We start from the raw sequence: 23,188 nt of genomic DNA, 5'->3' as shown, positions 1-23,188 counted from the left end.
GGCTTTACATTAAATTAGTTAAACAAAATCAGGCAGAGCCTTAATTTTCAATTAATCAATTAATCAATCAATTAATTAATTAATTAATTGCGTTAAAATCAGTAATTAAGTAAAAAAAAGCATGGCCAAATCCCTAAATATTTATTTTCTTATATTATTCCATTTTGTCCTATACTACTTTTCCTTCATTCTTTTTCACACCCTTGTACACGTGTCATCATTATATTTGTTGAAATTACCAATTTGCCCTCAAAATTAAAGCACCGTAAAGTTATATAATAATAGATACTGTCCCCTCTGAGTCTAAGCTCTCGTAGCTCCCTCTCAGTCAACAAATAATTTTTAATTAAATAATAAATTCAACAAATATTTGGATTAATTTTTTTATTTTATTAAAAATAAAATATTAATATATAATTATTTATTTATTTATTTTCGTAGATTTAATGGAAGATTTACCTTTTAATTTCCATATATATTTTATAACATTATATTTTAAATATTAATAAATTTATTTTTAAGAGATGACGTATAATAAATAAACAATAAAATAATTATAAAATATATATTATATCATAAGCAAAAATAATAATTTAAATTATTATTTGGTCCAATTAATTTTAAAAAAAAATTCATAAACTATCCAAATTTTATGAACCGTTCGATTTGATCGTAATAAAACATCTAAAACAGTGTACGGTGAGATATGATCGGCTGCAACGCGATCTATGTAAACGACAATACACCCTTCTACTAACCGAGATCCCGCCAAATTAGATGGATCAGATTTTCACCATGTGGGGCCCACTGGAAAACAAATCATTCAATTTGGACATGATCAGAAGGCAATGATCCAGTGTATTATTACCTATGATATCATAATGTTTTCAGTGGGCCCCACCGATAATGGATCCAAAGTAGAACTAAAAATTTAATAAAAAAAAAAAACTAAAATTTCAAATTTTAATTTTCATACTAATTTGGTATTTATTTAAAATATTAAATAATATAATTTCTATATATAACTAAACTAAAAATAAATAAATTGAATTGGGTGACTCATAATATTTAAATTAAATTAAATTATTTTTTAAATGGATTTAAAAATGAAATAATTTTATCATTTTAAATTTAATTTTGGTACAAATCTCTATCTTGACCTAATTTTTAACAAATTATCACAAACTAAATTTATTTAAAATAAATATTATTATTTTAGGATGAATAAATAATTATTATAAAAACAAATAAATGAAAGGAGAAAGGGAGTGGTTAGATACAATCTTAGGGTTGATGGAATAATTGAAGGGGAAGGTCACGCCATCATATAATATAAAATAAAACCATATATTATAATATAATATGATGCATTATATTATATGTTGGGAGCCTTTGGTGAGAAAAATCATCATTTTATAAGACATTATGAAACTACACATTATTGGGCATTATTACATTTTTTTTACAATTGATTATATCAGATTGGTGGGTTAAAACTTCGACTTACGGGTATATAATTACATCTTACGTTTTTTATTTTACAAAATTTATAATGAACTATTTGTTATGATCAAATCATTAATTAAGTCCCTCCCGGACCTGTAAGGATGTGGGGATTATTGTTAAAATCTCGAAATTATGTTGTTCAGCTCCTTGTTCGATCGTGATTTCCGGTATGTTTCTTAAATTAGCTATAATTGTCATTCTCACTCGTGAAAACCCACTTATATAGAATGAGTCCTCCCATGCTGGACTTTATAACTCACTAAAGATTGAAATCGAGTAGTACATGATCATCTTATAAAATATTTTTTTAATTAACAAGTTTATAAAAATATATTATACATCAACTCACATATTTCCATAGGAATAATTTGAATCAAATCAATAGTAACAATTACAGAGTGGGTCGTATAAATAGTTTATGAAGACATGACATATAGCGTTATCCATATGTCATAGACATTTTAGGTTTTTTTAACATGATTATCTCGTACCACAACTGTTGGATGAAAGTCTCACATCTGCTAATTTCGGGAATAATCATGGGTTTATAATCAAAGAATACTATCTCCATTGGTTTGAAGTCTTTTGGAGAAGCCCAAAGCAAAACCACGAGAGTTTATGCACCATTGTAGAGAGTCATGTTCGTCTAACACGAACAACGTAATAATCAAGATTACACCGACTTCCGCCAGTGGAATTTTTTGGTATGTGTGTAAATTAAGAATTTTTTTCCCCAATTTCTTGTTTTAGGGGTTATGATTTGTACTTCTAAAAATGGGTCCAAGAAAAAACTTTATAAATTTGCAAAAGAGTCCCTGAAAAAGAGGCAATTTGTGTTAATGTGTGGGGCCAAATCATTATTTTCCCAAACTTTATGGCCATAGAGCAAATTTGTCATTAAAAGGGGAGGAAATAGAAAAGCAAAACCTAAAAAGGTTAGCCCTATTCCACTTTTGTGTTTTGGTATTTTTTTTTATTTTTAATTTATTTTAATTAGTTTGGTTGTAAAATATAATCTAATTTGTGGAGTTGGTTACCTAAATTTTATTAGGTAATAATAATAAATATAATATGCTTTTAACTTTATAATTAAAAATAAGTGATTAAAATATTGTCAATTTGATTGATTTATTTATTAATATATTAACTATAAAAATATTTATATAGCTCAAAATGGTTACACGTGCTCCACTCCACTCACGTGTGGACATTTTCCACCACCATTTTTTTAATGGGCCCAGTATAATGTTATTAGGGCTCAGAGGAAAATGGGCCCATTGTAAGATTCTAGTGGAAAATGGGCCCATAGCAAGATTCTTGGTTCACAAAGCTTATCATCATGGGCCTACTTTTGGGCCCAGTTGTCGCTGTATAAGAATGCAGCTTCCTCTGGTTTGCCAGCTCTTTTTATTTTAAAATTAGCGACGAAAATAATTGGTTGTAAAAAATATTTTATGAATTAAATTGTTTAAATAAAATTCTCTGTTTCAACAGCTTCCAATTTCCACATCTTGAAAACAAATAATGTCATTGTCACGTTACCGTGTTGGTGCAATCATCCTTCGGCCTTAAACCCTTCGGGCTTAAACCCGACATGAAAGAAATTGTAGATAGAAAAATAGACGATCATAAATTTAAGAAGAGTCATGCTTGAGGTGCGGGCTTCATTATGGGAGCCTCGTGCGTGCCTCAACAGACTTTTTGGAATACTGATACCTATAACTTTAGAAGAGAAACGACATCAACTTCTATATACTTGGGATTGATCGAGCTTCCTAATCCTTGTCGATCTTCTAAGTCGACTATCAAGCACAGTACCTTCAAAAGGGATCCTCTTGAATACCTTGTTGCTCTCTTCTAGAGTAGCGTGTAATACTCTTCCCAACAATACCAATGGCCTAAGAGGGTCTTTCAAAACTTGCTAGCATTCTCTTTCCTTTGCTCTAAGGGAATCTGTCCATTAATACCATTCACGGAAGTTGCAAAACCCGTGTTAGAAGCACGTGACCCACCACCTCCATAACGATATGACATTAAAGATAACATGCCAAGTATATACCACTCAACACAACGTATGTTCTATAGTAATTTTAGCATTTCCAAAACTAAAAGTAGAACCAAAGTGAAGTTCTAAGCTAACCACATTTCCAAAGTTCCCTCAAGACATACAATGGCCGAGTTCGATAAAGAACCGGCACAAGCTTAGAGTGTCCGATACTGTGACGGGCAACAACGAACACGAACCATCGACTAACGAAAACATCAAACACAGATCACAACAGACCAACAGCCAATTTTCAAACATAATCAAACCAAATCTCTGTGTAAATTAACTACGCAACTGATAGGCTATGGTTTTATGAACACTAATTCATAGCTCTTCTTGGTATTGCTGTTCATCTGAGAGGCCATTTCAGATCTTAAAGCGTTCTAATGGTTCTACTTATTCTTGATGGCAATGCCAAGTTCACCAGCAACAATCAAAGTGGTAGCCATCCCAAGAAACATCCCATGTTCAACAACACCAGCAAGACGCAAAATCTCATCACTCGCAGCATTCAAATCCCCAATATCTTTCTTCAAAAACAAGTCCACAATGTAATTGCCATTATCAGTAACAAAGGGTTCTCCACTTTCATCCTTGATTCTCAGCTTAGCAACGCAACCAGATTCTTCAAACATCTTCTGCAGCCTCACGGCGGTGAAATTCCAGCAAAAAGGCACAATCTCCACCGGCAGAGCAAGCCCACTTCCGCCCAAATACTTAACCAATTTCGACTCATCAACAATCACCACGAACTTCTTACAAGCCCCCTCCACCATTTTCTCCCTCAAAAGAGAACCTCCTCGGCCCTTCACCAGATTCAGATGCGGATCAACCTCATCGGCGCCGTCAATCGCGAGATCAAGAATCGGGTGCGAATCTAGGTCTGAGAGAGGGATTCCCAACGCGACGGCTTGTTCGTGAGTTTTCTTCGAAGTAGGGATTCCTATAATGTTCTTGAGCCTCCCTTGACGCAAGAGCTCGCCGATTCGATCAACGGCGTGCTTGGCGGTGGAGCCAGTGCCAAGGCCAAGAACCATGCCGGATTCGACATATTCAACGGCCTTATACGCAGCAATCTTCTTCAGTTCATCTTGAGTCAGAATCCTCAACGATAATGGCGTAGAAGAAGGCATCAGAATGCCGATTCGCAAGCCGCCTTTCTAGGATGCAGCAAATCGGCAGTAATAAGGAATCGCCATAGCCCGAAAAATCAAAAAACCTTCAAAAACAATTCGAAAAAAGTAGAGGTGAATTACGTAAAAGAAGGATGAATTACGCAAAAGTGAAACAAACGGAGGAAGAAGGAGAAGATTAATCGAGGACGGAAGTGATTTTGCGTTTGATTCAGGGGAGAAACGTGGAAGAATTGGATCCATTTAATAGGGGAAAGGAGGAGGAACCAGCGGCGTGGTTGCTTTGCCCTAACAAATAAAGCAAGATTTTCTTGGAATGTTGACAGATTACAGGAGGCGGTGCAGGAAAATGGGCTTCGTCTAGTAGCCGACGCCGGTGGTACTACTATTTTATTATATTTTGAATTTGCGGGGAAATTATGAGTTTAATTTTGGATTTTGTCTTTTTCCTTTTTAAATAATATTAAAATTAAATTAATAAACAATATCTTCTCTTAAAATATATATATATATATATATTTATAAAATTCATTTAAATATTTTATTTCATAAATATCTTTAATTTTTAAAAATTTAATTAATACCCTTCTACTTTTTAAAATATCCCTTTAAATTTTTTAAAATAAATTTTAAAATTTGTTTTAATAGGTGATTCACTTTTTTTTTCTTCTTCAAATTAACAATTTATTAAAATTTTAGAATTAATTAGACATAAATTTTAATTTTATATTAAATCTAATTTTTATAACAGTCAGCACATCTCAACATAGTGGGATGTGATAATCAATTGAGTCTAAGAACTTTTATTTTTTTTGCCGTTTGCAAAATAATTCTATTAGAACTAATAAGTACCTTGGGTTAGAATTGAGAAATTCTGTGGCTATTCTCTTATTTATTGGTAGTGTTTAGGCAGAATACTGTCACTCATTCATTCTTAAAACTGAAACATTCATTCTTAAAATTGAAAGGAAGGGCAGTATTTAGGCAGAATACTGTCACTCTCATTCTTAAACTGAAAGGAAGGACAGTATTTAGGCAGAATACTGTCACTCATTCATTCTTAAACTGAAAGGAAGGGCAGAATACTGTCACTCTCATTCTTAAACTGAAAGGAAGGACAGTATTTAGGCAATACTGTCACTCATTGGGATCCACCGAAGAAGATACTTCTCCGTCCCTTTTTTCAGAAGAAAAGGAGGATCCGGACAAAATCGATGTAAAGCTTGTTCTTATCGAGACTTTTAGATATTAAACTTTTATTACCCACTAAACTGTTAGGATTAAATTTGATCATAGTTATTTGAATTAGATTTGATTTAGTCATATCAGATTTGATTCTGTAACGTTATATAATAGCGAATTTCATTCTTCAATAGTACAAGAGATTTCTCCCCCATTCTTCTGATTTTTTATTTTTTATTTTTTTTTTAAATCGAGGAATTGATATAATAATTGTGATATTTGTTGATGAGAAAAATTGTTTAAGAATCGTATTAAAATCTACACAGCCAATAAAATATTGGTGAAGAGGTATGATTATCATGCCCCCATTTTACCTTATTTTTTTTTATTGCACATTGCCCAAACAAAAGAAACAAAGCGATGAAATTTGCCTTCATTACAATGCTCCACGCCAGACATTGTTATCACCTCCATGATATACTGCTGCTCTCAATGATACCTTTTGCTTCATCTTATCATTAAACATTATTGCACTTATACATATATAATTATAGAACCTTATACTAATCTATTGATAATAAGAGCTTAAAAAGAAATGTATGTATATGTATTTTGATCTATGTTGTAATAGTCTAAGCCCACCACTAGCAGATATTGTCCGTTTTAGCTCGTTACATATCTTCGTCAATCTCACATGTTAGGGAGAGGTTTCCACATCCTTATAAGGAATGTTTCGTTTCCCTCTCCAACCGACATGGAAATCTCACAATTCACTCCTTTGGAGGTCCATTGACACACCGGTTGTGTCTGACTCTGATACTATCTGGAATAGTTTAAACCTACCGCTAACAGATATTGTCCCAACAGATTTTAGCAAAACCCATCGTCATTTTTTCTGAGTCCTCACCATCATGGGTGAATTTGTTTCAAAAGTTACTCAAATCTTATTCATCTGAACAGTTCATACAGCAGCAAGGGAGGGGGGAAACTTACAAATAATCATTCAGTGTCAATTTGTTTGAACACGAGCAGAGGATAAGCAATGGCGCAAGCAAATATCCATCAGGCTTTCAACAGACATCATCAGGAGCAAGGCATGAATCCTGTAATAATCAAACGTATGATACTAACTTGAAATATATAACTACATAGACAGAAAGGGAGAAGAGAGCAAATATATGTTGCCAGAAGAGAAGTGCAGAAACTTCTCTAATTGCATATCCTCCCAAGCTGGCTAGTGCTCCCAATAAAATAGCACTTGGGGTAGTGTATTGTAACAGAAGCACAAATCTGTACATTTGATCCCCAGAAACAAGAAAATTCAGTTTATCAGCCAACAAGACCATCCCAATTCCCAACACGGGGAGGACCAAGAGCCTTGCTGTGATTATACCGATTGTGGTTCGATGGCCTAGTGTAGATGTGTTTGAGCATTCTGCAAGCAAGCCCCCAAGAATGAGCATAACAGAAGGCACGGTAGCACGGGCTAGAATTTCTAGACTGTCTTTGACAACTGATAATGGAGCATTATAGTCAAAGAAGAGCGATTTCAGTGGTGGAATTAGCCCAATAATGATGGCTGCTAGAAAAGCAATTGTTGGGGGTTGAAGGATGTGCTGTATTGGAGTTTGCTCAGCAACATGGCTCAGCCTCCTCACTACTCTCGGCTCAGCCAAGAACTCGGTGGATTTGGGACTGTTAGTCCTGTTGTCCCCTGCAAGTTCGATATCATTAGGCTTGGGATTGTCAGTACAGTCGCCCCCTCCTGAGATTTCGATATCAGTAGAAGTGGTCTGCGGTGTAGTTGAAATGCTATTGAGAATTCTAGGGATGAAGGATGTCATGGAATGTTCTGTTTCTTTGTCCTCAATGCTTGGCCATTCAGCTTCTGCAAGGAGAGGCCTGCTCAAATCATTATCAGCTCGTTCTTCTACAATTTCAATGCCTTCATCTAAAATTACATTGCACTCAGGTGGAGGTTTCATCATGTGATAAACGAGGGTATAGGCCAGAATGACCGAAACCCATTGAGCAAGTGAGACGTAAGTCACCCCACTAGAGTGACAATTTGGTCCAAAAGGGTTATCTGCAGTGTGGCAAACTGACCCCACAACTGCAAGAGCGAGGTTTCCTGTATTACCAAATGCTGTCATAACAACAGTCAATCTATTAAACTCAGGGGGTGGATGACATAGAGCAACCACTAAATACCCAAGAGCACAGCCGATAGCCGTGCTGAGTAGTACATTTACTGGGATAAACCACCACTGAGTAACACTTTCGAGCGTAATACTTTGGCCTAGTTCAGTAAAAATCAGGCAGGGCAAGAACAAGGCAAAAACAAGTTTGCAAAGCAGGCTAAATGTTTCTTTTGGGATGATTTTTGTCTTTGGATGAGCAAGAATCAATCCAATTACTGCGAGGCAGAGAAGCTTCATTAACGGCACAATTGCAGCAAGTAGGTCTTCTTCACTAAACTCGATGCCCGTTTCATAAAGCAATCTGAAGTATCCCATCCTTTCTTCCGGAATAACAGGAAGGATGAAAGTTTCTTTTTCTACAAACAGGACAACAAGAGGTCCAAAAACACAGACACTCAATCCATTAAAAATTTTCTTCCTAGAGAGAATTTCGATTTTCGGACACAGGTTTAGCAAAATGCATATAGAATCAACCAAAAATCATTTTTAAAAAAATGACGATAACGTGTTTGAGATATCAGAAGACAATTATTCTAACGCGCAAATCAACTAACATTTGCTAAGAAATCGAGACAGATCGTAAGAAAATCGACAAGGAAACGATTGAGATCGAACAGGATATTATGAATGATAAACACAAACAAACTCGACGAATGAACATGAATCATCATGTCAAGAACATCAACATAAAAACAGAAGCAAGGAAAAACTAGAAATCAAAACCAATTGTGAAACTGAGAATTGGCATAGCGATGAAGAACTTACGTAGCGAGCGCGAGAGAGAATGTCAGAGGGAAGCAAGAGATCGCAGACGAAGCTTAACAACGAGGTTGGTAGTAATGAATCGAATGGCAAGGCAAGCCTGGCCGAAGTTCTTGATTCATCCAACAAATTACGCACTTTTTTTTAAAATAATATATAAAATATTAACATGGAAAATAATAATAAATAAATAAATAAACTCACGTGATTAAAATGAATTTTATTTGGACAAAGGAAAATTGAAAAAAGCTTTATAGTTTGTGAGCGTCAAATTTACTTCAAACAATAAATTAAAAATAATATATAAAATATTAAAATAATTTTTTTAATGCTCGATTGGGTTTATTTTGTTTTAAAAAATTATTTTAATCCTCCATTTCATAGAAGTTGAATGGCATCTTCTTTTTATAAAGCGACTGATTCTTGAATAATCCACGTCACTTCTGTTTGTATGGTAATAAAAGATTATTACGTAGAAAAGGTCGTGAATCCTCTTGAAAGAAAGGGGTGCCTTCGGGAACGTGGACACCGGTGGTGCATGGCTGTCGTAAGGTGTGATTTTAAACACTTGAAATCAAAATTTAGAGAAAAAAATGTTGTTAAATATTTACGTAGAAATTTCTCCAAAATTCTCACACTATTATTGCCACCGTCCACTATCGCCTGTGACTATCACAATCGCATTTTGATAGCAACGAACTTGCGATTGTGTGCCACGAGTCTCTAACCACAGTTCAAGAAGAACGTTCTAGAAAACGAGAGCATAAAAATTTCGAAAGAGAGTTTTGAATGCCAGATTTGAGAAATTGAAATTGGTATTATATGAAAATATAAGCGAAAGGCAAGTACAATAACTTATTGCATATAACTATAGGGTAGGGAGTCTGAATGAGAAAGGGTGATTCCCAATTCCCACCAAATCTCGATAGAATCAAACCAAGTTGCTTTAACTTCATAACTAAAAAATCGAACCAAGTTTCGATAACTAAAAAATTCTCAACTTGAGAATTTAACGAAGTTGGCTTTAGCACGTGAACCGAACACTTCTAGTTACTTTAAATCGTGGTTTCAATGTTCGTTTGAAATATGTTACAAAGAAATAGGTTACAAAAGCTCGAGTTTGCATAATCTATAATTTGGGATTGATCAATATAAGCTAAAGTTTAACGAACTACGATCATAAAACATTACCAAATATATAGTTACCTTACTCGGATTATTATTAACCTATGGCTTAAAAACATTACAAAATCATAAAAAAATCACCAGAAGCGTTTGAAAGTATAAGGATCAAAATAAAACAGACGTAAAAGCTTGAAACCAACTAAAGCTAAGCTAAACGAAATGAATCAAGAAAACGCTTATAGGAATTTAAAACTCGGCACCCTTCGACTCAACTCGCTCGAGAGACGGGGAGTCCCAGGCTGGGGTTTCTCCATGTTGTCATTGTTAAGCGATTCAATTAGTCGATGATCTTGGTTTTCATCATGGGGCAGTGGCTCAAGCTGCTGGTATTTGGGCTTATTTTTTTCCAGGAGAAGGTAAGTGGTGTAATACCAGAACAAAAGTATCCTACTTTGTGCTATCAATGTGTCCCTAATACGCCTTTGACCAAAGGAAAGTCGTTCCAGTGCCTGCAAATAAGAGAAAAGCCAAGGCATTAGGATGGAAACATGTTTTATGTGGCTCCTCGATCCACACTACGACCAATCCGCCCCTTTGTTGGGGGCGCTCCGAGACAAAAACACTCATAGGAATGGTGCTAACTTCCATGTTCTTTCATAGTCTCATTTGGTCTCGAAAGCCTCCCCTCTACAACCAATCAGAGAAAAGCGAAGACATTAGGATGGAAACATGTGGCTCCTCGATCCACACTACAACCCATCCACACATTTTGTCCAGATGAATATAATATGCTAAACCAAATGAGCTTGATTGAGAAGACAGCCCCTTTGTTGGCACTCCAAAACAAAAGCACTCATAGGAATGGTGCTAATTCTCATGTTCTTTCATGTAACAGCTTTTAGTTTTTCTTTTTGGGCTCCCTCAAGGTTTTTAAAAAGCATCCGTTAGGGAGAGGTTTCCACACCCTTATAAGAGAATGTTTCGTTCTCCTCCCCAACCAATGTGGGATCTCACATTTCGAATCTCGTTTGGTTTCAAGAAGCCTCCCCATCTACAACCAATTAGAGAAAAGCGTAGGCATTAGGATGGAAACATGTTTTATTATGTTTTCACATTTTCTCCGGATCGATGTAAGATGCTAAACCAAAACCGAGCTCAATCGAGAGGGCAGCCTCTTTGTTGGCTCTGTGAGACAAACACTTAATAGGAATGATGCTAATTCCTAAGTTCTTTCAATTCTTGTTTGGTTTCGCAAACCTCCCCCACTCCGTCCCTTACTCGACATGACCAAATAACAAACTAATTATGTAAAGATATCTTCAGAGCAACTCAGAAGATCACTACAAAGAGGAAATAAGTCGTGAAATGAAAAGACAATTTTTATGGACTCTATCATGCTCAATCGTTTCAGTATCTTACACAATAGTGAAGATTTTCATACTCAAGTTTAGATAATAAAATTCATGCTCTCGCCTACCTGTTCTCCAGTTTGAATATCAATTGAATGCTGACAGTCAAATTGAAGACCTTTAAACTCATTGATGCAAAGCCCTTGAAAGGCCCTGAAAGATGAAATATCATTGAAGTCAATAAGAATTAAAGGAGAGATAATTTTGAAATTTAACATGATATCCAAAATCTTTTAGTGGATCCGACGCACTTACCATCTTATGAGAGAAACGTTAGGAATCCAACGAAAGATGATCGGCGTGTTGTCTGCATTGACATAATAGCCACCAAATACAATAAAAACTGTCATAAGTGAGGGCCCCACTGCCATGGCGGCTTCTGTGCTAGGAGCCATAGCTCCAACAGTGAGACCCATAGCAGACGCGGCAAAAGATTCAACAGTAATGATACTGCAGAACTTCCCAAACCTATATAATAAGTGCAGAAGTTTCAATCATTATTTGTGGCAACGAATGTATGATTTTAAAGTTAATTACGAATTTAAGTAACGATCAAATCCTGACCTTGAGGCAGTTGAGTGAAGACGAGCCATGGGGTATAAGATAACCCCAAATAACAGTGGAAAAGCAGCTCCAATTGGGATCTCGGCCAACAATTTAGAAAGCAAATACGGGCCTAACGTATAAGATCCCTTTGAACGCTCCCTATCAACAATTGCACGTTCTTTCGAAAAAACACCCACAGTTTTGGTGAGAGCAGCCATTGCAGTGTTGATTGCTGCAACCTGAAGTGAAACATATCCATAGCCACAAATTGGATCAAGAAAATTGTACAAGTTCTATTTTTGTCTAGGAATCTTCTCAATTCTAGCAACTTGAGGCAGGGGAGGGGGTGGGGGAACTCCTTTGATTATCATTGCAAGCATAATATTGGTTCGTAACTGTGGTACAAAAAGCAGCAATGGAATATCATAATTATACAATATAGCAATGTAACCATAATGTTTGAATGACTCCAAAGATACTATTATACCTGAAGCAAACCCATCCTATCCTGGATTGATGTCTGAGATCTTTCAATTCTCCAAAAAACTGAACCAAATATGATCGCTGATGCAATGGACATTCGTGCTCGAACCTTATTTGTTGGTCCATCCCGAGAAGCCTGGAAATTCATGAAGATTAAACCAAGTAAAATAACTAAAAGAATTGTAATTCACACAATAGCGTAACGCTTTCAGCATTCCACTTTTGACCAATAGGTATCTCTCCCCACAATGTCTGTGAGATGCAAACAACAGGAGATGAGGACTCGATGTTGAGGATTATTGGGAGTGAGTCCCACATTGGTTAATTGAGGATTATTGGGAGTGAGTCCCACATTGGTTAATTTAGTGGAAGAACATGGGTTTATAAGTGAGGAAATACTATCTCCATTGGTATGAGGCCTTTCGGGGAAGCCCAAAGCAAAGCCATGAGAGTTTATGCTCAAAGTGGACAACATCATACCATTGTGGAGAGTCGTGATTCCTAACATGGTATCAGAGCAATGCCCTAAACTTAGTCATGACAATAGAATCCTCAAATATCGAACAAAGAATTATGAGCCTCGAAGGTGTAGTCAAAAGTGACTAAAGTGTCAACAAAGGGTGTACTTTGTTCGAAGGCTCTAGAGAAAGGAGTCGAGCCTCGATTAAAGGGAGGCTATTCAAGAGCTCCATAAGCCTCAGGGGAGGCTTATAGTGTATTGTGTTCCAAGGGAGGATTGTTGGGGATTATTTGGAGTGAGTCCCACATTGGTTAATTTAGTAGAAGATCATGGGTTTATAAGTGAGGCAAATACTATCTCCATTGGTATGAGGCCTTTTGGGAAAGCCCAAAGCAAAGCCATGAGAGCTTATGCTCAAAGTGGACAATATCATACCATTGTGGAGAGTAGTAACCATCGTGGAGAGTAGTGTAGTGATTCCTAGAGAGCTTATATCTATATTTTTTTTAAAACTGAAGATTGCATCAAAATAAAATTCACAGGTCATTGTTATAATATCAAAACCTGCACAGGCTGCATTTCCCTCTCTTGTAGCTTTTGTTTCTAATATTTTACTGAACGAGAACAATGTAGAACTTTAAAGCAAGCTACATATATAGAAAGGAAAAACCTGCATCCATGCACGCTTGAGGAGCAAGCAGAATGGCCTCCACCAGCCTCCTCTCTTCAAAAGGTTATTTTCCCTGAATTTCATACGTGCCGAAATCTGCCTTTTCTCACTTGAAGTTGCATACAAAATTGTCGAAGAGTGTCGTGAGAATGACTCAACAAAACCGTAGATCCTCTTCTGGGAGGAGTACACACTTTCTGGAGAACTATAATCAATTGATATAAGATCGGCCAGAAACTCAGCAGGATTAGCATGGTCAGGGCAATTATACCTGTTCGACTAAACCGCAACTAGTGAGTTACAATATCTGGAGTCCAATTAAGCTTACTGAGATTATTCATTTCTTAAAGAAGATCAACAACAAGAACAAAGTAAACATAGAAAGGTACGCGCGCAAGAACCCAATTTCTTTAGTTTATAAAGATATAAAACAAAACAAATGAACAGGAAGAAGAAGGCAAAGCGCTAACAAGATTGAATATAATATTGATCAGTACATGCGGAACAAAAAAAAAAGTAAGCATTAAAACCCTCGTATGTGAAAATAGAGTTAAAAAGATTTCGAAGTCTAATCATAGAACAAAAAAATCAGAAACCATTGTCAAAGTTCATCAAGAGGCATGTACCTAAAATGTCAAAACAAAAAAAAATGCTGAACGATGATGAGGAATATGTTGAAAACAAGGAAAATGCTCAAATGAAAACATATTTGTTGAAAGTATGGATAGAGCTCACGACCCAAATTTAGAGAAGTATTCCAACGGTTCCTCATGAGCAGGACCAGCATAGACAAGAGCACCCTCTGTCAGCAATATAATATCATCAAATTTGCTATACACAGAGCCTCTAGGTTGGTGTATGGAGCAGATTACAGTATGTCCATCCTTTGCAAGTTGTTGAAGTGTCAGGACTACTTTTTCAGCCTGGAATGCATCAAGTCCTGGAAGCCCCATGTTTATAATTTATTTATAAGACATTTACATTATAGTTATCAGTGTTTTGATCAACACTCACTAGTGAACCTTATCATTCATGTTGGCACATGACTAAAAAAAAGGTTAAAAATGTGATGAATTTCTATAAGCTAGAAACTTGGTCATCACAAAGAATCAGATAGTAGGATTTGAATCCCTAGCTAAATTCCACACCTTTAATTATATTAAATTTGAAAACAAGATTTCACAATGCTAGGGTGTGCATTTATGGAAGTTGCATTTGATTTTATAGTATCAAAGATTGGATACAGTATTAAAGGCTTCACTTATATAAAATGGTGAGGCTAAAAACATGTAGACAGATAATGTTTCCAAAAGTACATGGCAACTGAATTAACAGATAATGTTCTATTATAAAATGGATACAAACTCCACACGGGAGTGAAGACATAAACAGAAAAGAGATACAAACCTGTTGTAGGTTCATCAACAAATATAATAGATGGGCTGGCAATCAGCTCACATCCTAGAGATAATCGTTTCTTTTCACCCCCGCTGATTCCACGAATTCTTGTGTCACCAACAAATGATTCAGCACAATTTACCTTTTTCATGAAAAATATAAAATTAGCATGAACATGCTTAAGCTAAGATAGATCAAAGCATGTTGCAGTGACTCAGAAGAGGCTAAGACCCTCATTATTCAACCAGTTAATAATACTATAATGAGCAAAGAAAATTCTTGTTAAGCATTTCAGCCAATAAATTTATTAATCATTGTTTGCTAAGATCCAAGGAGCTAGCTATGAACATATGGCACTGGTCAATTAAGGTAAATCAAATTCAAAATATATAATACATCCACAACATATGAAGAACTTATTTCAGCTATCTTAGAAGAACAAACTTCGATCATCAATCTTACCAAACCTAGTTTCAAGAGCAGACTGTTCACATATTCTTCCTTCTCTTCTTCGGAAGATATCTTAGTAAGCTGAAGCTCAGCAGCAAGCTTCAGTGTTTCTCGGACCGTTAGCTGTGAGAAAAAGAGGTCCTCCTGTCTCACATAAGCGAACCTACAATATAGATGATAATGAAGCAGTCTTCTAAGCATAATGTTGTAGAATGTTTTATTTATAAGAAAACATACTTGTAAGCTCTCTTATTTGAATAAGCGTTTCCATTGTAATCTATAATGCCAGTGAGATGTAACCGTGGAGAAGCCGCTAGCTGGCCCGCCAAAATATTGAGCAACGTTGTTTTTCCTGAACCTGACGGTCCCATTATCGCTAATAATCTTCCTGGTTTTGCTTCTCCGCTTACATTCTTAAGCAGAAATCTCACCTACCAATAGGTTCTTCTATCAGTAATTGATCATGCTCTACTTTTAAAAGCATGAAAATTATGGGTCCAGTTTCACAAAATTGTGTTAGACAAACACGACTCTCCACAATGGCATGATATTGTCCACTTTGAGCATAAGCTCTCGTGGCTTTGCTTTGGGCTTCCCCACACCAATGAAGGTAGTATTCCTAGATTATAAACCCATGATGTTCCTAGATTATAAACTCATGATCTTTCAAGATTATAAACCCATGATCATTCCCTAAATTAGTAAATTAGGGGATGGGAGAACTTTTCTTTTCATTCTAACAAATTGAACTTAGCCAAGAAATTCAAGTCATTCTAGGCAACTGATTAGCCAATCGAAAGCAGAGATCGGCCAACGAACTTATAAGAATCGCAAATCATAGCTTTTTCTTTCGATTTCTTTCCCTAAAAAGTGAAATCCTAACGGTGAAAAACAAAGAGAAACGCCATATTCACTATCCTCATACTCTACTGCATTCTCAAGAACACAAATGGACTTAAAGAATGAAGAAAACGCCAAGAAAATTACTGATTTGGAGGATTTATCAGATAGAGAGCACGTGATGTTGCGCCACCGGATTGTCACTGGACTGACTTTCCTGGAGACAGGAGATTCTTCACCAACTTCGATGTCTCCATCTACCTTCTCCCAATCCTCGAGCTCGATATCGTGTTCCAACAGAAGAGCAGGTTCTGGTCCGGAGAAAATACGGACAAGAAGAGCCGCCGCCACAGCAACCAAAACTTGGCCAACACCGTTCCCGCCAATGCTCATGATCGCCTGGCCCACTCTTTCCCGGTCAAATTTCACCATAGTATATACCTCCTGGTTCCCCTCCGACAGAGATGAGCAGTGCACCGCCGCACTTTACACTGCCGTACGATCCCCGTAAGAGACGGAAACTCCGACGCCGTCGTCGTTTATCAGTCGGAAATGGCCGGATTCTCGCAATGGACGAGCGTAACGGACGTAGAAGATCACGATGGGTGAATTTTTTGTACGTGTAAGAAGAACTCACTCACGCAGGAACGGAAGCATAGTTGAAATTACCATTTTACCCGTTCAAAGTGGTTAAAAATGAGGGAATTTATGTATTTACTTATTTATTTATTTATTAAAAAAGTAATCATAAACCTACAAAAAAAAAAAAAAAGTCAACTCAAAACAAAAAAGTCAAAGTAACGTTAATATAGCCAAAATTTTACAAATTCAAAATTACCATCTTACCCGTTCAAAGCGGTAAAAAAAAACTAGATAATTTTTTTAATTCATTTTTAAGTTTTTTATTTTTCCTAAATTAATAAAAATACCTTTTAATTTTCGCAATATTTTCAAAAATATTTAAAATTTTAAATCATTAATACTGTTAAACTTTTAAAAAAATTTAAAAAACACTATCATTTTTTTAAAAATTTAGAAATAATCTAGAAGGTACCCGTATCCATATATTGAAGGTAATAATTAATTTGTAATAATTTGTTTGGATTTTTTTTTATAAAAGGAAATGATGTTAAGATTATTTTTAAAATTTTATGGGTATTTTTTAAAATATAATATTATTTTTAGATTTTTTTTTATAATTTTAAAGTATTATTGAAGAACCTACACGGATTAGATTTCAAGTTTATCTTTTTAGCTACTAGAACATATCAACATTTGTTGAAAGACTTATAAATTATAAAAGGGTCAAATTGACTTCGTATTTTGGGAGATTAAAGGGAATCGAGATTGTATTCCGGTCAACGTCTTTTGTCGGGAGATTATAAATACCCACAATATGTTAGGTAAAAATCAGATTCGTTGAGGAATGAAATTGAGATCTCAAATTGAGACGTTTCTCTTCAAAATCTGAGCATCAATTTTGTCATTTCTAAATTTCATGCAATTCTAGTAGGTTGCATTCGAGCCATTCAATCAAGCCTTGATTAAGTTCTATGGTGGAGTGACTCAATTTAAAATAAGGTTTCAAATCTTCCATCATAAAAGCTTGAATCGTTGGCCTGAGGATTAGAGTTGTCTTATCACTTCTTTTAATTGTAATTAATTTTGTGGGTTGTAATTTTGTTTGGTCACGTAAGTAAATAGAGTTTTTAACACAATCCTATTTCATTTTTCAGATTAAGAATATCTGACATTTGTAACATATGTTAGCGATGAGTTGTAACTCGGGAATATTTGATATTTAAGTTTTACGAAATTTGAGTATAATTTTCTTAATAATTAAAAAATTGAATAATCCGACAACTCAACTCAACCCGTTCTGATGGGTGTGAAACGTCATTGAAGGCACCGACCTCGGTCAACTCAAAAGGTACGAGTTTGTTAAATTATTATTATTTAATTTAATAAAAATAATTATGAGAATCTATGTGTTAGCTTCAATATTAAGACTTGAAATAGACAATGATTGATGTTTAAATATAGATCATATAATGTGGAATGGAGACTAAAATCAACGCCATTCATTTTTTTCTTTTGATGTTGCCAATAATAAAATAATTATAATTATTATTATTCAAAATTTTCAAAAATAAAAAAAATAATTTAATTTTAAATTATACGATAAAAAAAAAGGTACGAGATCGAATTAGTAGGACGAGATGGGAATCAACATCCTTGTTTATTTCTCATTAATCTGCATTGTTTACTAACTTTATCAAAAGATGATGCATAACAACCCATGTGTAACAATTCAACCCCACTGTTAGTAAATATTGTCCGTTTTGACTCATTACATATCACCATCTGCCTCACGATTTTAAAACACGTGTACTATGAAAAGGGTCTAGCCTTAACACGGACTAGTGCATCGCACCGACTGGTGACTGGCTCTAAGCTTCCTCTAAATGTTTCGTTCCCCTCTACAACCGATGTGGGATCTTACCATCCACATCCTTTAGGGGCCAGCATCCTTTCTAGCACACGGCTCAGTGTCTGGCTCGGATAACATTTGTAACAGCCTAAAGCTAACAAATATTATCCGTTTTAGCTTGTTACGTATCGCCGTCAACTTTACGTAAAACGTGTTTATTAGATAGATTTTCACACCCTTATAAAAAATGTTTCGTTCTTCTCTCCAACCGACGTGAGATCCCACACCTTTACTCGGGTGTCACGTGATCAACGATTCTTAATTTGTAAGACTCGTCTAAATATAAAAATTATTCTCAAATCATTGTTTTAAGAAACTGCTTGAAAGAAGCTTTGTTTTACAGCTAAGGCCAAGAAAACAAAAGGTGCCTTTTTTTTAGCTTTAATATATATATATATATATATATATATATATATATATATATATATATATAAAATTTTTTTTTAAAAATATATATATAAGAGTTGGTCCCTCAAATTTTAAAAATTACAATTACGCCTTTATAATTTAATAAATTCTAAAAAATGTTAAGATCCTCGTCCAAAATTATAATTTTAAAAAATTATAGGGACTAAATTATAAAGTGGAATATGAGTTTTCGATCCTCTCCTCGAAAATGGAATATGAGAAGAAAAATGCAATCTTTATCGTTTTCGGCCAAAGATCGGGACCATTTTTGTTTCTTATTTTGTACTTTTAGAAAAGAAAAGTTAAATATTTGTTTGGTCGGTGTTATTATTTTTTCTCAACGTTAGATTCTTTTTCCTTTTTTTTCCTTCCGATAGACTCAATGATATTCTGAAATTTACATCAATTTTAGCGTATAATTTAAAGCGAGTTCGAGATATGACTTCCGGTTGCACGTCCGTGTTAGTTCTCGACCAAGGCAATGAGTCCAGGCGTCAAACTAACTTGTAAGTAAGAAGCTAACGTCGATGTCTGTTATGTCTTATATGTTTCGATATTTAAGTCAATACTTATAATATCCAAGTCCACCGCTGACAAATATTGTATGTTTTAAAACTTGTTTGATAGGAAGATGTTTTCACGCCCTTATAAGAAATGTTTTATTCCCCTCTATAACTGATATGAGGATCTCACAATCCACTCCTTTAAGGGGCCAGCATCCTCGCTAGCTTACCGTTCGGTGTTTGGCTCTGATACTAATTGTAATAGCTTAAACCCACTCCTAGCAGATATTGCTCATGTAACACGTTACGTATGATGGTTAACCTCACAATTTTTAAACGTGTATACTACTGAAGAGAGCCTAGATCTACTTTGATCAGTGATTGGCTCTAATACAATTTGTAACAGCTCAAGCCCACCGCTAACAAATATTGTCTGCTTTGACTTGTTATGTATCGTCATCATCCTCACGATTTTAAAACACGTCTGTTAAAGAGATGTTTCTATACCCTTATAAGAAATGTTTCGTTCTCCTCTTCAACCAACGCGGGATCTCACAATTGCATATATGATAACGGGACGAGTCACTATTTCAGGATACCCGAGATCCTACCTAGACTGATGCTTCGAGCTCGGGTTGAAACACGTCTGTTAAAGAGATGTTTCTATACCCTTGTAAGAAATGTTTCGTTCCCCTCTTCAACCAACGCGGGATCTCACAATTGCATATATGATAACGGGACGAGTCACTATTTTAGGGCACCCGAGATCCTACCTAGACTGATGCTTCGAGCTCGAGTTGAAACACGTCTGTTAAAGAGATGTTTCTATACCCTTATAAGAAATGTTCCGTTCCCCTCTTCAACCAACGAGGGATCTCACAATTGCATATATGATAACGGGACGAGTCACTATTTCAGAGTACCCGAGATCCTACCTAGATTGATGCTTCGAGCTTGAGTTGGGTTCTTAGGCTCCACTTATAAAAGAATTTGAACCAAATGGCTTAAAAGAATTTGAACTCCTTTACTTTAAATACCTTTCTAAAAGGGAAAGAAACCCAATTCATTTGTGTAAGGGATGGCATCAACTCCATAGTTTGTAAAGATAAAGGAATACCCTTTTTGTAATTTTTATTTATTTATTTATAAAACTCCCAAAAGTATGGAATCAATTCAATTCAAACAACCTAATTTTTTATTTATTAAATTAAAAAAAAAAACATCTAATTTTTATTTATTTTTTATTGCTAACTTTATAAATTCAATAATAATTGTTTATTTTTTGAAAATACATTTTTATTTTAAAAAAAAATTTATTTTTTCTTTGAGCTAACTCTTAACCAATATTGTCCGCTTTGACTTGTTACATATCGTCGTTAGTTTTACAATTTTACAATTGAGTTACATTCTCGATTAAAAACTATGAACTACAACATGAAAATAATTTTATAATATATTTTTTTTTATCGTAACTATAGATATTATGACAATTTTACAGAATAATTTTTTTATAATCCCCTCATTTTTTTTAGGAATAATTTGACTACCATCAACCACCGAAGGTCACCAAAATGGTAGCATGTGATGGTTGCAAGAGCAGTAAGGCGGGCAACGGTGATCATCGGAGGCAGGCGATAGATGGTAAGCAATGACAATGGTCTCCAATAATAGCTAGGGACAGTAATGAGAGTGAAATGTAAGGGTATTTTAGTCATTTTACTGTGAACAAATATTCTAAATTAAACGCCCAAAAAATCATAATTTTAAAAATTGCTTCAAATAAATGTTCCAAATGAATTTTTTTTCTTTTATAATTTATCAAAAATAAATATATATATATATATATTTAAAATTTAAAATTTGGATTTTCTCTCTCTTAGTCAACATTAATTATTATTATTATTATTATTTAAAATTATTTGAGGACACAGTTCATTCTGGGTGTCTTTGTTAAAGCCATTTTAATTCCTTCTTTGCACTAAAAAGATCCCACATATATTTATATATAATATATATATATATATATATATATATATATATATACCCCTCCTTCCCCTCAGCTTCGCAATTATAACCATTTCTTCAAACCCTTCTCTCTCTAGAGCTCTCCTTTTCTCTCTCCAGGCTTAGAGAGAGAGTAAAAAATGGGGATTTTCGACTCTGTGTCCGATTTAATCTCCGATTACGTGGCCACTTCCCGGCAGAGGAAGAAAAAACCGTTTCAGGTTCCGACCAATATTCTCTGTCTTTTTTTTTTTTTTCCCTAAAATTAGTTTTAATTAACCCAATTGATCCAAATTTATTCTTAATTTTAAATGTTTTTTTTCTACATATATTTATTTTAATTTTATTCCCTTTCATAACTATTTATTTTTTATAATGTATTTTTAGTTAATCTTAATTTAATTTTAAAACTAAATAAATATGACATGTTAGTTTAATTAAAAATAAAATTTTGAATAAATAATTCGAACACTCTGTTGAATTGGATTCAATTCGTCATTTAATAAATTTTTATAACTCGAATAATTGAGTTAAGTCTAAATTATTAACCTATTATTTAAAAAATGAAAGAAAATTGTTTTTATTTAAATTTTAATTTAATATTTAAAAATAAATAAAATATTATGTTTTGGTTGAGTTTAGTTCCTTATTTAATAATTTTTTATCAATTATTCGTCAAAAAAAAATTCAACGTGATTCAATTTAACTAATAAAAAAAATATTTAAAAAAACGAAATTAATTATTATTATTATGTTTATTTTATTTAGACAGTGGAAATCAAGGTGAAAATGGACTGTGACGGGTGCGAACGAAGAGTAAAAAACGCCGTGTCCAGAATGAAAGGTCGGATTTAATAAATAATATAAAATAAAATTAAAAAACATTTTGGATTTTTAAGAATAATTATTTATTATTTATTTATTTGGTTTTTGTACAGGTACGAAAACGGTGGAGATAAACAGAAAACAGAGCAAAGTGACGGTAACGGGGTTCGTTGAAGCGAACAGAGTGTTGAAGAAAGTGAGAAGAACGGGAAAAAGGGCGGAGTTTTGGCCGTACGTACCGCACAATGTGGTGGCGTATCCGTACGTCACGCAGGCGTACGACAAGAGGGCGCCGGCGGGGTTCGTCAAAAACGCCGTTCAGGCACTCCCAAGCCCTAACGGCGTTGACGACAAGCTCGCCACCATGTTCAGTGATGACAATCCCAATGGCTGTTCCGTTATGTAATGCAACATCCACCCAAACCCTTTTTTTTTTTTTTTTACTTTGGTGTAAAAGTTAATTTTTACTCCAATTGCTTTTTACCTTCAACTTTTATCTCTTATTTTTACCCTACAGTTAAATTTTTTTATTTTCACTCCATATTTAAATTTAAATTCAACCTTATAATTTGAAACTATAAAGCTTTAGAGTAAAAAATATAATTTTTACTTTTAAACTTTGGTAAAAATTTTGATCTTATTAACTTAATTTATATTAAAATTTTGCATAAAATGGTAAAAAATGTATGTTGGGTCTTTAAAACAATTATATTGATAATAATAAATTTTATTCGTTTATCGAGAA

The 23,188-nt window shown here is 34.5% G+C and overlaps 3 protein-coding genes and 1 pseudogene across 5 annotated transcripts; 1 reads left to right on the top strand and 3 right to left on the bottom strand.

Moving 5' to 3' along the window:
• Nucleotides 1-3,534: 3,534 nt before the first annotated feature.
• On the bottom strand, nucleotides 3,535-5,078 carry LOC111449581 (annotated as a pseudogene).
• A 1,710-nt stretch (nucleotides 5,079-6,788) lies between these two features.
• Nucleotides 6,789-8,959, bottom strand: LOC111449580 (protein PIN-LIKES 2-like). Of its 3 annotated transcripts, XM_023089527.1 has the most exons (3): nucleotides 8,835-8,959; nucleotides 7,262-8,425; nucleotides 6,991-7,158 (listed from the first exon to the last, which is right to left on the bottom strand). In XM_023089527.1, exons 2-3 carry the CDS (start codon nucleotides 8,382-8,384, stop codon nucleotides 7,103-7,105), a joined length of 1,179 nt encoding a protein of 392 aa, XP_022945295.1. In that variant the 5' UTR covers nucleotides 8,385-8,425; nucleotides 8,835-8,959; the 3' UTR covers nucleotides 6,991-7,102. The 3 variants fall into 3 exon arrangements, with proteins under 3 accessions (XP_022945293.1, XP_022945294.1, XP_022945295.1); XM_023089525.1 differs by having other exon boundaries at nucleotides 6,789-8,425; XM_023089526.1 differs by having other exon boundaries at nucleotides 6,789-8,425; nucleotides 8,892-8,958.
• Nucleotides 8,960-10,028: 1,069 nt separating this feature from the next.
• LOC111449578 (ABC transporter G family member 7) lies at nucleotides 10,029-16,874 on the bottom strand. The gene is made up of 11 exons (XM_023089522.1): nucleotides 16,360-16,874; nucleotides 15,610-15,803; nucleotides 15,385-15,535; nucleotides 14,932-15,064; nucleotides 14,263-14,464; nucleotides 13,525-13,795; nucleotides 12,399-12,530; nucleotides 11,930-12,150; nucleotides 11,621-11,833; nucleotides 11,434-11,518; nucleotides 10,029-10,465 (listed from the first exon to the last, which is right to left on the bottom strand). The coding sequence occupies exons 1-11, from the start codon at nucleotides 16,642-16,644 to the stop codon at nucleotides 10,193-10,195; spliced, it is 2,160 nt and encodes a 719-aa protein (XP_022945290.1). The 5' UTR covers nucleotides 16,645-16,874; the 3' UTR covers nucleotides 10,029-10,192.
• Nucleotides 16,875-21,675: 4,801 nt separating this feature from the next.
• Nucleotides 21,676-22,957, top strand: LOC111449737 (heavy metal-associated isoprenylated plant protein 20-like). Its single transcript, XM_023089761.1, has 3 exons — nucleotides 21,676-21,839; nucleotides 22,387-22,462; nucleotides 22,557-22,957. The coding sequence occupies exons 1-3, from the start codon at nucleotides 21,759-21,761 to the stop codon at nucleotides 22,847-22,849; spliced, it is 450 nt and encodes a 149-aa protein (XP_022945529.1). The 5' UTR covers nucleotides 21,676-21,758; the 3' UTR covers nucleotides 22,850-22,957.
• The last annotated feature ends 231 nt before the right edge of the window (nucleotides 22,958-23,188 follow it).

Source organism: Cucurbita moschata, unplaced genomic scaffold, assembly GCF_002738365.1.
Source record: "Cucurbita moschata cultivar Rifu unplaced genomic scaffold, Cmos_1.0 Cmo_Scf00011, whole genome shotgun sequence".
NCBI classification, from domain to species: Eukaryota; Viridiplantae; Streptophyta; class Magnoliopsida; order Cucurbitales; family Cucurbitaceae; genus Cucurbita; species Cucurbita moschata.
Note: the sequence above shows the minus strand (reverse complement) of the source record. Positions and strands in the feature narration are given on the sequence as shown.

Bases quoted from the DNA above. Each gene is read 5' to 3' on its own strand.
- LOC111449737 (XM_023089761.1), top strand. From the start codon at position 21,759: ATGGGGATTTTCGACTCTGTGTCCGATTTAATCTCCGATTACGTGGCC. The intron at 21,840-22,386 runs GTTCCGACCAAT...TATTTTATTTAG, and splicing joins GGAAGAAAAAACCGTTTCAG to ACAGTGGAAATCAAGGTGAA. The intron at 22,463-22,556 runs GTCGGATTTAAT...GTTTTTGTACAG, and splicing joins CGCCGTGTCCAGAATGAAAG to GTACGAAAACGGTGGAGATA.
- LOC111449580 (XM_023089525.1), bottom strand. From the start codon at position 8,384: ATGGGATACTTCAGATTGCTTTATGAAACGGGCATCGAGTTTAGTGAA.
- LOC111449578 (XM_023089522.1), bottom strand. From the start codon at position 16,644: ATGGTGAAATTTGACCGGGAAAGAGTGGGCCAGGCGATCATGAGCATT. The intron at 15,536-15,609 runs GTATGTTTTCTT...TCTATATTGTAG, and splicing joins TCAAATAAGAGAGCTTACAA to GTTCGCTTATGTGAGACAGG. The intron at 13,796-14,262 runs GTCGTGAGCTCT...TTAGTCGAACAG, and splicing joins GAATACTTCTCTAAATTTGG to GTATAATTGCCCTGACCATG.